The sequence below is a fragment of the Lethenteron reissneri genome, chromosome 64, assembly GCF_015708825.2.
Source record: "Lethenteron reissneri isolate LAM-NWPU_2019-01 chromosome 64, ASM1570882v1, whole genome shotgun sequence".
NCBI lineage: Eukaryota > Metazoa > Chordata > Hyperoartia > Petromyzontiformes > Petromyzontidae > Lethenteron > Lethenteron reissneri.
In genome coordinates, this window is record NC_083842.1 from 2,823,942 (window position 1) to 2,838,280 (window position 14,339).

The window sequence follows — 14,339 nt, forward strand, 5'->3', positions numbered from 1 at the left end:
TCTTTAAAACATTAATAAGTCGGTATGCCATTGAGAGCAATTTACAGGAATCCCCCACTGTTTGTTAGGGGTGTGTTCCTAGGAAATGCTCCTTATCTCAAAATTACTTAAACCGAACTGTTATTTTCCATAAAATAATGTTAATAATGTTAACATCGGGGCATTCTGAGCTGACATTATTGGGGAAAAAATGTCAGACTAAATGTGTACAAAAATACAGATGATTATAAGTTGACATACATTTAAACTCATAACAAATACAAATGTTTTGATAAGCCTTACCAGAGATGGTTTAAGAGCTTGCTGATCAAGGCCTCTTGGGGTGAGCAGTGGTGGAGTTATGCATACTAAGGGGTGGATCACCTTGCCTCTTCATCACCAGAGGAAGGTGGCTCTCCCTGAGGCTCTTCTCCGGACCTTTTGGCTTGATTGCAGAACGTTAAAAAAATATGTCCAAAGACAACTGGACAAAATTGTTGTTTCATGATGGTACATCTCCTTATAGCGGTGAATTCCAGTGAATGCCACTTAATACTCATGGTGGTGGTGGTTTAGATTCATCGGCCTTTTCCTCAGCTCTTTCCAGCTGCATCAGATCCTCATTTGACCGGTCCTCACTATGGGACTCCTACAACTCCACCACTTCAGACTCCTCCACCTTGTCAAGTCCAGCTTCCCTCCGCCAGTAAAAAATGGTGCATATGTTAAAAGAACGCATGTGCGAAATATTTAACTTATCAGGAAATAGGTTCCCTCATTCATCAGCAACGTATATGTGAAACAACTCATTATGCGGCTCATTTTACAGGGGATTCCTATATATACAGTCAGTTCACCTATAATGAGGTAATTAAGTTCCTGAAGAACACCGCATTATGGAAAAATTGCGCTATAATAACCATTAATTCAATGAGAATTAAGGGGTTAGGGGGTAGTGAGTTTCGAAAACCCCAACATGACTGACATTTTCATGATAATTTGTTATATAATTGTTGATTTGTATGTGTTCTGTTATAATTACTGTGTTGTAGTTCGATAATATAATTCATGATCTAAATAAATAAAAACATTAAAATAAGCGATAAATGCATGTTGCCGTGGAGGAGGGTGAAGAGAGAAAATGATGAAGGGTGTGAAGTAACTTGCTGAACAGCGTCACTTCACTTCCAGTAGCACCACTGCCAGAACGCTTCATACCTTTGCCGCTCATAATTAAAGTCAATAATGCTGTATGTAAAGCGAAACAAATTATACTTGCTAAAGCAAAGTCCACGGTAACACGTGAGTTTCGTATGCACGCTGAACAAAGACTAAGGTGCGTGGGTAGCATCAGGGGCGGTTTCTTCATTAGGGCGATTGGGCGACACACCACCAAAGTGTGAAAGGGACTTTTTCAATCACATTCAAAATCTCATTCAACCAGAGTTACGCTAGCCGTCACTGTGCCTCTGGATATAGTCCAATCAGCGTCATGTCACGTTCTGTGGAGTACCGCCTCTTTTTGGGCGATTTCACTCTGGCTGAGAATCGCCCAGAGTGTTTCCATAGACTTACATTCAAAGATGCTTTTTTTCGAACGGCGGGCGCTGCAATGCATTCTCTATGGCTTCCGGGAGGGCTCGCACTAACGTGCTTACGTCATCATACGTAAGCACGTTTCAGTCAACAATATTATTTGTCGCCACCTAGTGGAATCTTTAATTAAAGATACTGAGTGGATTGTAATAATAGTGAGTATAGAAACAAACAAGATGTATTGTAAGAGTCACTTTATTTTTCATTAATATTAAAGAAGTGAAGTTGCCTTTACATGCTTAAGCTGTTAATTTATCCATTGCATGGGTGGACCTTATCCTTATCAATCATCCAGACATTTGCCCCCCCTGAGAGATTTTGCAGGAGCCGCCACTGGGTAGCATCTTAAAACATCCAGCAGCATCCCGTCTTGAGTAATGCTATGCCGAGGCAGCCGTACAACCACTTATTCCTACTTATTCCTACTCGCGCAACACATAGTTCTGTTCACTCCGTTGCTTTACATCCTATTTGCATCCACCTTGTGAAAAAAAATGTCCCCAAATATCAGTCTTGATTTGAAGCTTTCGTGACTGCAGGAATCCATACTCTTTGGTTCTTTCGGTAAGGTCACGTAGGTATCAAATAAAATAAAATAAAAAATAAATCACGACGTTTCGGGCGCAACACAAGCGTCCATCATCAGGTGTTCTTTCCCACCTGATGATGGACGCTTGTGTTGCACCCGAAACGTCGTGATTTATTTTATTTTATACCCACGTGACTTTTCGCGTTATATCCAGTTCGCGTTTTGAAAACACGCGTTAGAGCAGAATGGACTGTACTTGTGATCGGAGGTTGATGGGTCTGCTATTCTTCAAATGATATCTACCTTTAAAAAAAAAGTTTGCAGCATCATTCCATGATTTAGGTATTACATTTTCTATTTACATATAAATGAAATAGTTCCCCTGAATTGTCTTCAAATATATAGTGTCGCTTCTTGGATGTCCACAATTATTCCATCTGGTCTAGGAGCTCTGCTTGTTTCTTACTGTGAGGCCCTTGTGTTTTTCTTCAAGTGTAACATCTGGAAATTCCTCTCTTCATCAGATAAAAGGTTTTTATTCTGGGGATGTATGATGTTGTTTTACAGATCTGCATAACAATATTCCACTCTTCTTCCCACTGGTCACTGATAAATGTAGTCTTTGAGAATATTTAAACTTTGCTGTGCTGTGCTTCAGGTTTCCTCAAGAGTTGAATGTTGGAAAGGTGAGCGCTGAAGTAATGTGGAATCTGTTCTCCTTGGATATGAGGGCTGCTATGCAAGGTAAAGTATGTCTTGTGTCCAAATCTACACAAACTAACCTTTTGCCTGTCCAAGGACGGGTGGATTGAAGTAAATCTGAAACTTGCAAACGAAAAGCAGACGGCGACGTGGTATTCATTGCATCCATTCGTGTGCAATTTGTAAGGCCGCGGTGACACAGACTTAATTCATTTAAAGGTTATAATCCCTTGTTCATCATGACGACCTTTTTACTTTGATGTCTCCACAGCGGAGATCGCGTGACGTGAGGGTTCTGCCTTTGTAGTGAGGGTTGTAAGTTGACGCTGAGGAGGGGGGAGGAGGCGCCTCGCCCCCCCCCCCCCATGTGGAGTGACGTCACCCGCTAATTAATATTAATGGCGGGGTGTCAATTTGGAGGACGTCACCTGCTCATGATTATTAATGAGGGGGGTTGGTCGACGTGGAGTGACGTCACGTGCGGGACGCACAAACATTTTTGACTCATTATAGTAGTTAATAAATCAACTCATAGCTCTATAGTATATTTTTATTAGCATGGATGCATAACGCATAAAATGTGTATGTGTGCATATATGTTTAAATGCACATTTTATGTAGGTGTACTTGTGTGGATGTGCATGCATGAGTTTAAATATGAGTAAAGTGAATCACGGGTTCACTGGGAATTATCTAGGCATGCACAGACAGCATCCTGCTGTGCATAGGTGGGTGTGCATTTATTTACTAGCTTCTGTGCCCGTCCTAGGACGGACGCTGTCATATTTACAAAAAATTGAGCAGAGTATAATTGTATCTTGTGTAAATTTAATGACAGTGAATCTTGCACAAAAGTATGTCATCAAACACTTCACTGCATTTCACTGTAGCACTGTATTAATGGCAGTGATTCTTGCACAAAACGATGTCATAAAACACCTCGCTTCATGTCACTGTAGCACTGTATATATAACTGACCTTAAATTAGTTTAAAGTCACTGCTCTGATACTTTATTCTCTTCTGCTTTCGGTCGCTGGGGTTGAAATAAATTGGAAATCGATACAATATCTGGAAAATCATCGGGAAATTAATATGTTACCATAATTAATAAGCATAAATTAAACTTACCTTTTGTCTCAAGTTGCTGAAAAAATAAATAAAGACACCAAATCCACTTTGTTGCTGCGTAGAATTATTTATTAGATTCACTTTCAATAAAGAAACGTCAAACTTAAAGCCAATTTGCGAGAAAAAATATTTCCGCTCGACCTTCTGTGCGAGTGTAAAAATCCATCCGCTCATGAATATGCGGCATGTGGAGTGGCGTCACATGCGGGACACACAAACACATTATTGGCTCATTATAGTAGTAATCGTGGATAAATCCAATGAGCGATAAAGCTTTTTCACAAATGTCCAGTTGCGGCGGTTCAGAACGTTCCAACAACAAACAATACAAACACGATAGGAGTATAAAGGATAAAGGTAAACAAATCACTTTAAAAATATACGAATAAAAATAAACTACTTTTTATCTTACCAGATAAAGCCCACTGAGCTGTTAACTTATTTTTGAGAAGCTACCTGGCCACATATGATAGCTCAACGAAGTGGTTTATCATGTGGAAATTTGTCGCAGCAAAATAATCTTAAGTGCATGTTTCTAAACATGGAGGAGAAATCCAGTGGCTTTGGTAGGTGTAATTATATAACACAGAAATCAATTTCTACTATTCTTCGAATGTTTGTATGTCTCTGGTGTAGGCCAATCAGTTTCGAAGGCAAATGCGTATATTGTCAGATAATGCTATTTGCATGTTTTGCCACAAGTACGTGTGCTTAATGCAGAGCTGATGCCTTGCAAAAGGCATCTATTTGGTGTTTGAACATCTTAACACTTGTTTTATTGCCAGAAAGGGTAAAACCTATTCTTATTTTTCATCAAACTATGTTTCAGTTTGCATGTCTGCAGACATTTGGCGGCAACATGTTCACCAGAGCAGGAAGCCCCCAGAGCAGCCTGACGTGCAGCAGTCTGCCACTGAGTAGATCAGTGATAGGGCAGCAGTTTGCAGCACATCAGCTGAGGAGCCCCGGGTTCTTTTTTCATGTTTTTGTCCCAGGGCAATTTTAGTTTTGTCCTTTCACAGACTTTTGAAGGTCAGGCTTCTATCCATATTGGGGTGGTTATCATCTCTATTAGTTACCTTGAGCTAGTGATGTGAATTGCTTGCATTCGAAGAATAGTAGAGATTGATTTCTGTGTGTTATGAATTGGTCTGAGAGAGGGATTGACTTTGGAAACATGTTGATGTTATTGGGGAGTGGGGAAGAGCTCTACATGTATGTGATGGAGGTGAGAGATGCTTGTTGGGATGTAGATGTGGAACATGATGGGTTAAAAGGTCAGTCAAGTTTATTTGTTCTACTATGCGAGACACAAGAGGCAACAATCGTCGCATTTGCAAGAATGGCCTGGTTCACTAAAAGGACGAAATAAAATCAAATGAAATACGCAAAAAGAAATCAAATAAAAAACAACTGTCACATGAGAAATCTAAAATATTGCACGAACATAAATCATTGTTAAATAGTGAATTTCCTCTCGTGCAAACCGGCAAAGGCAGATTACTTTTTAAACCGATTATAGTGCAATTACAATTAAGATACGAAAACATTAAACAGATGTATGTTGAATCCCGTAAGAATATGTGAAAAGAAAAGGGTATATGTCAAATATATTAGGTATTTACACTGAAGAAATATGCGTACAGTACTGCCGATGGAGATTGGGTGTTTATGGAGAGGTTTTGGGAGGTGTTGAGAGGATCTCATTACCTCAAGGTCTTCATGGAAATAATGGAATTTTCGTTAGACCTCCTTTGCCAGTACCAAAATATAATAATAGGGTTTTTCCCCTTTTTTCTGGCAACAAAACTGAAACCTGTTTACAAGGAATCGTGTGTGCATTAACCACAATACTTGTGGTCAAAATGCAAACAAAAAACACACTCCGATAATGCACACATGATTCCTTGTAAAAATGTTTCAGTTTTGTTGCCAGAAAAAAGGGGAAACCCCTATTATTATATTCTTAGGTTTTTTTTCGGTAAAGTCACGTAGGTAAAAAATTTTAATTAATAAAAGTAAAATTTTAAAAAAAATTCACGACGTTTTCGGAAGCAACACAAGCTTCCGTCTTCAGGTGGAACCGTCACAGCCACGACAGCTGTATCAAATAAATGAGAGATCACAAGAAATACTACCCCGTATATATGATGGTTGAGGGGGGAAGGGCCAGGAACGGCACACTTTTTTATTAATATGGTAAGGTGAGGCTTAAGACCAACGAGTAGACTGCATAACAAAGGACTGAGCCTTTGTTATGGAGAGGTGCGGTTTGTAACTAACACCTAGCATACATAACAAAAGTGTGAAAAAAGAAAAGCAAGTAAAAACTAAAACTGGTAAAACAACAAACTGGCTGTCTATCAATAACCTGTAATAGTTGTCTGTCAAATAAGATGGTCCAAATAAGTGTAGTTACATTAGTATTTCTTGTGATCTCTCATTTACTTGATACAGCTGTCGTGGCTGTGACGGTGCCACCTGAAGACGGAGGATTGTGTTGCTTCCGAAACGTCGTGATTTTATTTTATTTGTTTTATTTTACTTTTATTAATTTAAAATTTCTACCTACGTGACTTTACCAGAAAAAACCTAAGAATATGAATCCTTGCAGTCACAAAAGCTTCAAATCTAGAAACCTATTATTATTATAATGGACTTTTGTTAAGAATACATATATACCGGGGTGGCTCAACCCTGAATTAGCTTGTAATTTTCGAGGATACTATATACATGTGAAAAAAAGCAGACCTTGGTCAATGACACTGCCTTAAAATAAAAAATGATATAGAGAGGTAATGTTTTGGGCAATGGCCCTTCATAGCACAGTGTTATTGACCAATGTGTTGAGCTCTTTGTTATTTGTGCTAGTCCACCACTGCAGTATCACCAAATAATCCAGCAGTGAGTTTCTATCTGGAAGTCACGTATTTTCACTGAAATCATATTGTTCAAGATGTTTTTAAATAAGCAAGAAGTTATTCTTGGAGACGACCAATGAACACTTGCGTCGTGTGTGTAGTCCTTTAGATAATTGTATAACATGCCAGGGCGATCAGCTGGAATTGGGTTATAATAGTGAGTCGCTGATCCATTGGTTGGTCTAAGGGTTTAGTGGTGAGTGATTGAACAAAGTTTCTGATCCCTTTTATGATCTCGTTATCTGCGTTGTGTTTCAAGAGGTTGCTTTAACCATACTCGAGTAAATCAGGGAAGATTTATGAAGATGGACTTCATCCTGTTGAGGGTGCCAAAGACGAAAATAAACTTTGCTTAAGGGTAACTGTTTTGAAAAGTTTGGGTTGAAGGCAGTTCTCTTTGTTTCAGTATGGCAACAACTTTGCTGTTAGTGGATAGACATGTCCCACCCATGATCTGTAAGGTTTTAATGATAAGTGAGCAATATGCTTCTCTTACAGTAAAAACAACGTCTATGCTGAGGTTGTTAAGTTGAGATAATGTCCTTTTAACATTTAGGTACATCATGTTAATAGCAATCAACGTGATGTACCTAATGTTAACCGCATAAATGTTAACCGTTATACATCAAGGCAAGTTGTCTTGATGGAAAACTTCAAGTTTATGAGTAATTGTAGTTGCTCTTGTGCTTGTGAAGAGAGAGTCCTGCATTTGGTTGTTGGGTATTTGTGAAAAAAATGTTGTTTATCTTTGAAGTGGTCATGGAGGTCATGGCAATATGGCAGATATTGCTGTTTGCATTGTCGTACACAAGGGAGAAGACGCTTAATTCCTAAGATAATGTTTGGAGGGATATTTAAATATAATTGATATGGAAGAACTTGAAAATGAGGTTAAAATCAGATTAGTGGGTGGTAGTAAGAGACCAGGAGAAAGAGAGTGTGATGTCATCAACATTTACATTTGTAAACATAACCTTGTAATATTTTGTACAATTACATAAGGACCTCAACATTTTAGCTGTGCATGTGGGACATTGACACTCGTTTAAATTGCAGTTAAAATGCATTTGCCTTCAATACTTCGATTTGAAAGCCATATATTCATTCAATTTTTTTTTACAAACGCTTAAGTAATTACATTCTGATTACAGGCAGGGATTAGTAAATGTAAATAATGATCAAGTTTCTAGCCACTGTGTCCATTTCTACGCCAGTCCCTCAAATACAGACATAAACACAGTAGAAATATCAAGAGTGCAGTTTGAATGTGTGTTCTGTATCCCCTCCGACAAGATGAATGTGTGCAATGTGAGCCGACTTGTAAACTTGTTTGTATTTGGGTGTTTTTAAGCTTCCACTTTGCATCCACACTTGCCGTGACTGATGTTTAATTTAGTTTGTAATGGATGTCGTTGGTTTTTTTCATTTGAAGAGCACGAGAAGCACAGGCAGTGTAAGAGTGCAGACTACATGAATCTGCACTTCAAAGTGAAATGGCTTTACAATGAATATGTAAAGGACCTGCCAGCTTCAAAAGAGAAAGTTCCAGAATACTCTGCGTAAGTTCCATAATGATCGTTCTCAACACTATCCATTTTTCAATCAATGTATCGATGCAGGCCTCTCTGGTCAAGGTTTTGTACATCTGTAAGATCCCTCATTTCCGAATGTACCCTGCTTTTATTCCATTAGTTTTTTTCGTATGTGCTTTTGCTTACGTTTGCTCCCATTCCATCACTTTTATTGACCTGTCTTTTTGAAGGTTCATATGATGTCCCACATGGTTTTTCAATAATTCTAGCATTGTTTTTACTTTCTAGTCATTACACGTATGTGTTTGTTTATTATTTACAGTGGTTTTTGTAATATTTTGTCATCAGATACACTTCATTCCACGTGATATGTTGTGATTCATGGGGTTGATGGTACACCTTTAAAATAGAACGTTATCTTAATTAATTACACAAGTCAGCACTTGGTATAGCCAATACCTTATCAATCGCTCTATATGGAATGTTAACCATGGTTATTTTTTAAAATACAATGTTTCTTTTGTCAGGTGACCGTTAACTGTAATATCACTGTAATATCACTGTAATATCAGCTCAGGCTGACCACAATATAGCAGTCCATGGGTACATTCACCTATGGCCAGCCTTACTGCTGTGAACGCTGTTGGAGTATTTTAATATATATTGGTTGCTTTTTGCTTTACTGTTGCTAACATTTGTTCATATTTAAATAAATAGATCACATCAAAATGAACACAAGAAGTGCTGACACATTGCAAATCATAAGAGTCCTGCTGAGTGCTGCTGGTTTGGAAACAATTGAATCAGAATAATTTGATCATCAAGCTGTGTGCAGTGATTCGTGTGCATGTCTCGTGACCTGTGTCACCACTTGTGCAACCAAAAATGGACAAATGACATTTTCCTAGAAAATGTAAATTTTTTTGGGCAGAGAAGTTTCTCATCATTGCTAAAGGTGGCAATGACTTGCAACAAAAGCACCCACCTACATCACGGCGTTAAAATTGTTATGCCTATCGTCATCATCATTATAATTTAACTTATACAGAATTTAAATACTACACGCATCTCAAGACAATGCACAGGGAAAACAATTTAAACATAAACATCATATACAAATATAAATAATAAGACCTTACAAGAAGTTGAATCGTGCAAATGGAGCGGCAGAACACATCACTCCGTACACTGTCGCCTCCAACTGCCAGAACCACGTGCAGACGGTGAATTGTCCTGCAATGTGAACTGAGTGTCGCAATAACATAGACAAGTTGCAAGATTGTGCTGTTTCCTTATTCACAGGGAAGTGTTCCATCGTTATCGATGGTGGCAGACTTTTGAGAAAGGCAGTCACAACAACCATTTTGTTACTATAATCATTATTATTTGTCATCTCATTCTTATTTTTTTTATGATCATCTTTTACGTAACAATGTGTTTTGATATTTGTTGATGTTTTTTGTTTCTCTGCAATGGATGTTCTGGTAACATCCAAATGTTTTACCCCACAGCGGTCTTCGTTTATATAGAAAATCATGCTTTAAATGTGTTGAGGGTAACTTAAAAACCTCCGTCAATCAGATGAAAGTGTGGTGCCCCTTGGATCCTCTGTAAGTCTGTGCAGCATTACAGGCAATGCGTGCAATTCAACAAAGGGGAAAAGGTGTGATATCCACGAATGGCACAGAATGGTTTTGGCCATGTTCACTCCACAAATTATGAAGAAAATAATCATTTGGAAAACTTTTCCAATCAATTTCTGGATGAAGGCTTCCCCATGTCGTGTTGGTTATTGGGGGTTGTTTGATCGTTCTTCATCACGCTGGTCAGTGCAGGTTCGCTAAGCGGGGGCCAGGACTAATACGGAAATCATGATGTTAGCCATGAAGTTACTCATCATGTGGCACTAACCACTGTGCCACAACCTTTGTGACATTCATTTAGTTTTTTGTCAGTTTCACAGCGAAGTGCTTGTGATTACTTTATAAAGTGAAAGGATGAGATTAAGCTAAAAAAATAGATACATTTGTTTAAGAGTTTCCACAACACCAACACATGATGAAGCATGGGCATCACAGTAGACCACGAGGAAGCGCAAGGACCCATAACCAAAGCACAGAAACTTCCATACAAAGAAAGGAAAAAAAGTTGTACTGTCATGGGAGTGTTGGGTGTATACAATTGGATGGATATAGTTCAGCCTTTGTTATAAAAGTGTTGCACGGCAAAAATAGTTTTCTCTACTGGGTGGAAAGCAGCATGAAAACCCAGGCTGAATCATGTGTTTTCTCCACGGCAGACACACCACTTATGTGGAAAACTAAATCCTGCTGGCAAAAATAAACGCTTGGACAAAAATAGTTTGTGTGTGGAAAAAAGTGTTTAGCTTTGTCTGTGTGGGATCTCACCTTTTCATGAAGGTTATTGATTGACTTATATACGATGAATGCTCGTTTCTTCCAAAGCCCTTTTTTATGTGTGGAACATAATTTAGATTGTTAAATGTCATGTGGTGCTGTGTGTCGATGTTGTAGGTGGTTTGAGCCATTTGTACTGCAGTGGTTGGATGAAAATGAAGAGGTCTCATTGGAATTTCTGCGAGGCGCTCTGGACCGAGACAAGAAGGATGGGGTAGGCTAATCCATATATTTTTCAAGAAAAAGCATACGTATATAGTTCAGGGCAATCAAACTATATATACACATCTTAAATAATACCTATCACCTCGAAATTTATATATTAACTCTAAGTGAAAATCTTAACCTCTCTGCTTGGTTTGAGATTATAAAGTATTAAGTTTACTAATATCACCATCAGCCGTTGTCTATCCTCAGTTGGACAAATACCTCTTGCTTTCACCATCCTTCACTTTCCTGCGGTGCTACAATCCACCTCACTCCTACACGTGAACTGATCTCATTACTACATTCATGTGATGGCCGTGCTCTTATAAACACATTATCTTCTTTCACTATCTTTCTATCACCAGTCTCATCCATTATCCATAAGTCACGTGCCCTGCTCAAGCCCACTTAATTTGTTCAACATTCAACATTGTGACTGTGACTTGTGTTTGTTATTTTAATCCAGTGTTCCTTTTCATATTTTTGTGTAATTCCAAGCGTGTGTTTACCCATGATTTTGTGCCCAATTGTCAACTTTTATTCAATTTTAATTGCATTTGTCCAAGTTTCTGATCCATACTTCATAGGTAGCGATATTCAGTTATTACAACAACAACGCATCCTGTTCAGGCTCAATGGTTTGCTGCCATTCATTATTCATTTCAGTTTTCCAAAACAATTCTATCCTGCTTTTGTTCTTATTATATTGATGCCAATCCAATGTCAATTATTGCTATAGCTATTATAAATCTACTGCTTTGTTTTAAATAGTTTCCCTGATTTATTATTGTACGTGACTCGTTTAGCGTTTATTTTTTTCAGGCTCATTTCACTGCCTTCTTTCTTGAACCATTCCTTGTTATTTATTTAATTGGTTCTTATAACTGCCATTATCGACTCTGAGATGGTGAATACTTAATCGATTTATGATTATGCCGTCATTTTTCCAGTCCCATTGTTGTAAAATATATTCTGTTAATCTATTTTGTTATTTATCATTTTAGCAATTCACTCATTTTATACATTTCTGAAACAACAAAAAAACATGGCTGAACAAAGCCCGTAAATCCATGGGACTCTTTAACATATATTTTAAGCCACTTGTTGATGACACCCAATAACAGCAACATTTGTCCGCGATTACTGGAATAAAGCACAATTATCTCCACGTAACCAATGATATAGGTGTTGGATGGGCTTTAGTTTGTTTGTGATCAGCACGTACAGAGAACCCATTCCCTCATTGTCCCCTTGCTGCTGTCCCTTATCTCTGAACTCCACTCACTGCCACGCCTTCCCTCATTTCCACACATCCTCAGCACCATTCCCACCAATGCCCCCTCTCGCTCACACTTAGTATACCTATCGTCTGTCGTTAATAAAACATCTTTACTTGTTAAAAACATTTATTAGCTACAAAAAGTAAACCACAAATTCAAAGGATTAATAAAACGTCACAATATGACTAAAGCGGAAGTTGAACGGTGCAACTAATATGCATCCTATTTCTTGCTTGTCTTCTGCAATACAGTTTAACGCTATTGAACCAATCCAGTGTATCGCATACCATACCCTTCACTATAACATATTCACGTGGCATCAATCAACAAAAAAATCACATGCAATAACCACAGCATTGCTTAGCACTGCACATATAACATTTACGCAGGAAAAAATAAACAGTTTTTGAAATAGTAGTATGAGTGGGGCGAGAGAAGTTTACTACATGACTACTCCTTGGTTTGGCTTTCCATAGGCTGTATCAGAGCCATTATATTCAACCCTCAGGGTAGTGAATACATGACAAGTTACCAAATGTAAAATGGAACACATTGAGTACATTAATTACGGAACTTTGTACAATGGTTTTGGTGGTGGAGGAGACCTGGTATTGATCTCCTGTGAGGTTGTTTGCAGCCCCCAGGCTTAGAGCTGCCTCAACGATGAGCCTTTCACATGTACTCGTCGTGTCAACTGAAATAATGTCAACATGGTAAAGCCTACTACACATGGTGCAATGCCTATGCGTTACAATGCAGGAAAGAATGGAACCACCCACCTTGCTTCCCATTAGTTGCAACCCCTCCAGTGTCAATGCCATCCACATCACACATTATGACAGTGATGACACCAGACCCAAAAGCACGTTCATGTTGGTGTACCGGGCGAGGCGACCCCGAGTTGATGTGAGCTCACGCCGCATTGCCGAGTTACCACAGCGTGTGCACCATGCCTTACAACAGCCACTAAGTGACAGTGATATCACCACAGCGCTTGTGCCAGGCTAGATGCACTTTTAACCGTCACGTGAGTGTCAAAGGCTCGCTAGCAGGAGGCCACGGCACACAGGCCCAGGTGCTATGGGTTGACTGAGATGACTGGCAGATTCACAACCTGTGCTCCCCACTGTGCCAGCTTGATGTATTTTAACTGCCTGGCACTCCGCTCATTGTTGTGCCAGGCAGTTAAAATACAGCAAGCTGGCACAGTGGGGAGCACAGGTTGTGAATCTGCCAGTCATCTCAGTCAACCCATAGCACCTGGGCCTGTGTGCCGTGGCCTCCTGCTAGCGAGCCTTTGTTATTTGTTGGAGGGCATCTGCCTCTTAACTGCCCAGTAACATCCTTCACGAGACTCCTCAGAAGCCAAACTTGGCACCGCTGGTAACAGTCATTGGAAAGTCCAATGAGCTTGCATATCCTTCTCAGACCACCTTTTCTCGAGCTTGTGCTGCAAAAGTTTAGCTCTCTCTATCTGGCCAAACAGAAGCGTCTTGGACATGTGGTGGCTGGGGATGAGGGCTAAATGACCCAGCCAAAGCAGCCTCGCCGCCGGGGCATCTCACTGATGAGACTTTGTAGATATACTTCAGGGATCTGTGACCTACTCACGCAATCCAGTCTGGTTATACCCACAATGGATTGTAGGCAGGCCAGCATGAATGCTTCACACCAGAGAAAATGTTCCTTTTAAAGGGGTCCACATTTTGCAAGCATGGAGAACGAAGGACATAACTGTGGCTGAGAAGACCCAGAGCTTCGTATGGAACGAAGGCCAGGTAGCTTTCATACAGCATTACGCAGCTGATGAAAAGATAATGCTGCTCGACTGATTCGGAATGATACCTCTGAAAAATGCAGAACTCAGACAAATGCACATGCATCACATTCTTAGTTAGTCCATTACCTTGTTACTTTACCTATCAGTGTAGTCTTCTTCTCACACTTCAGATGTAGTTTATACAATATATACAGCACATAGACTATATACTGGATTATATTTACAGAATATACATACTATACTAGAATTTATACTGCACATTATTTA

The 14,339-nt window shown here is 39.2% G+C and overlaps 1 protein-coding gene across 1 annotated transcript in view; it reads left to right on the forward strand.

Annotated features, from left to right (window-relative positions):
- Positions 1–14,339, forward strand: part of LOC133359271 (protein unc-13 homolog A-like) — a 246,827-nt gene that overhangs the window by 177,534 nt on the left and 54,954 nt on the right. The window contains 3 exon segments of the mRNA XM_061577750.1: positions 2,763–2,848; positions 8,289–8,415; positions 10,923–11,019. Of these exon segments, the coding sequence (XP_061433734.1) occupies positions 2,763–2,848; positions 8,289–8,415; positions 10,923–11,019 (310 nt within the window).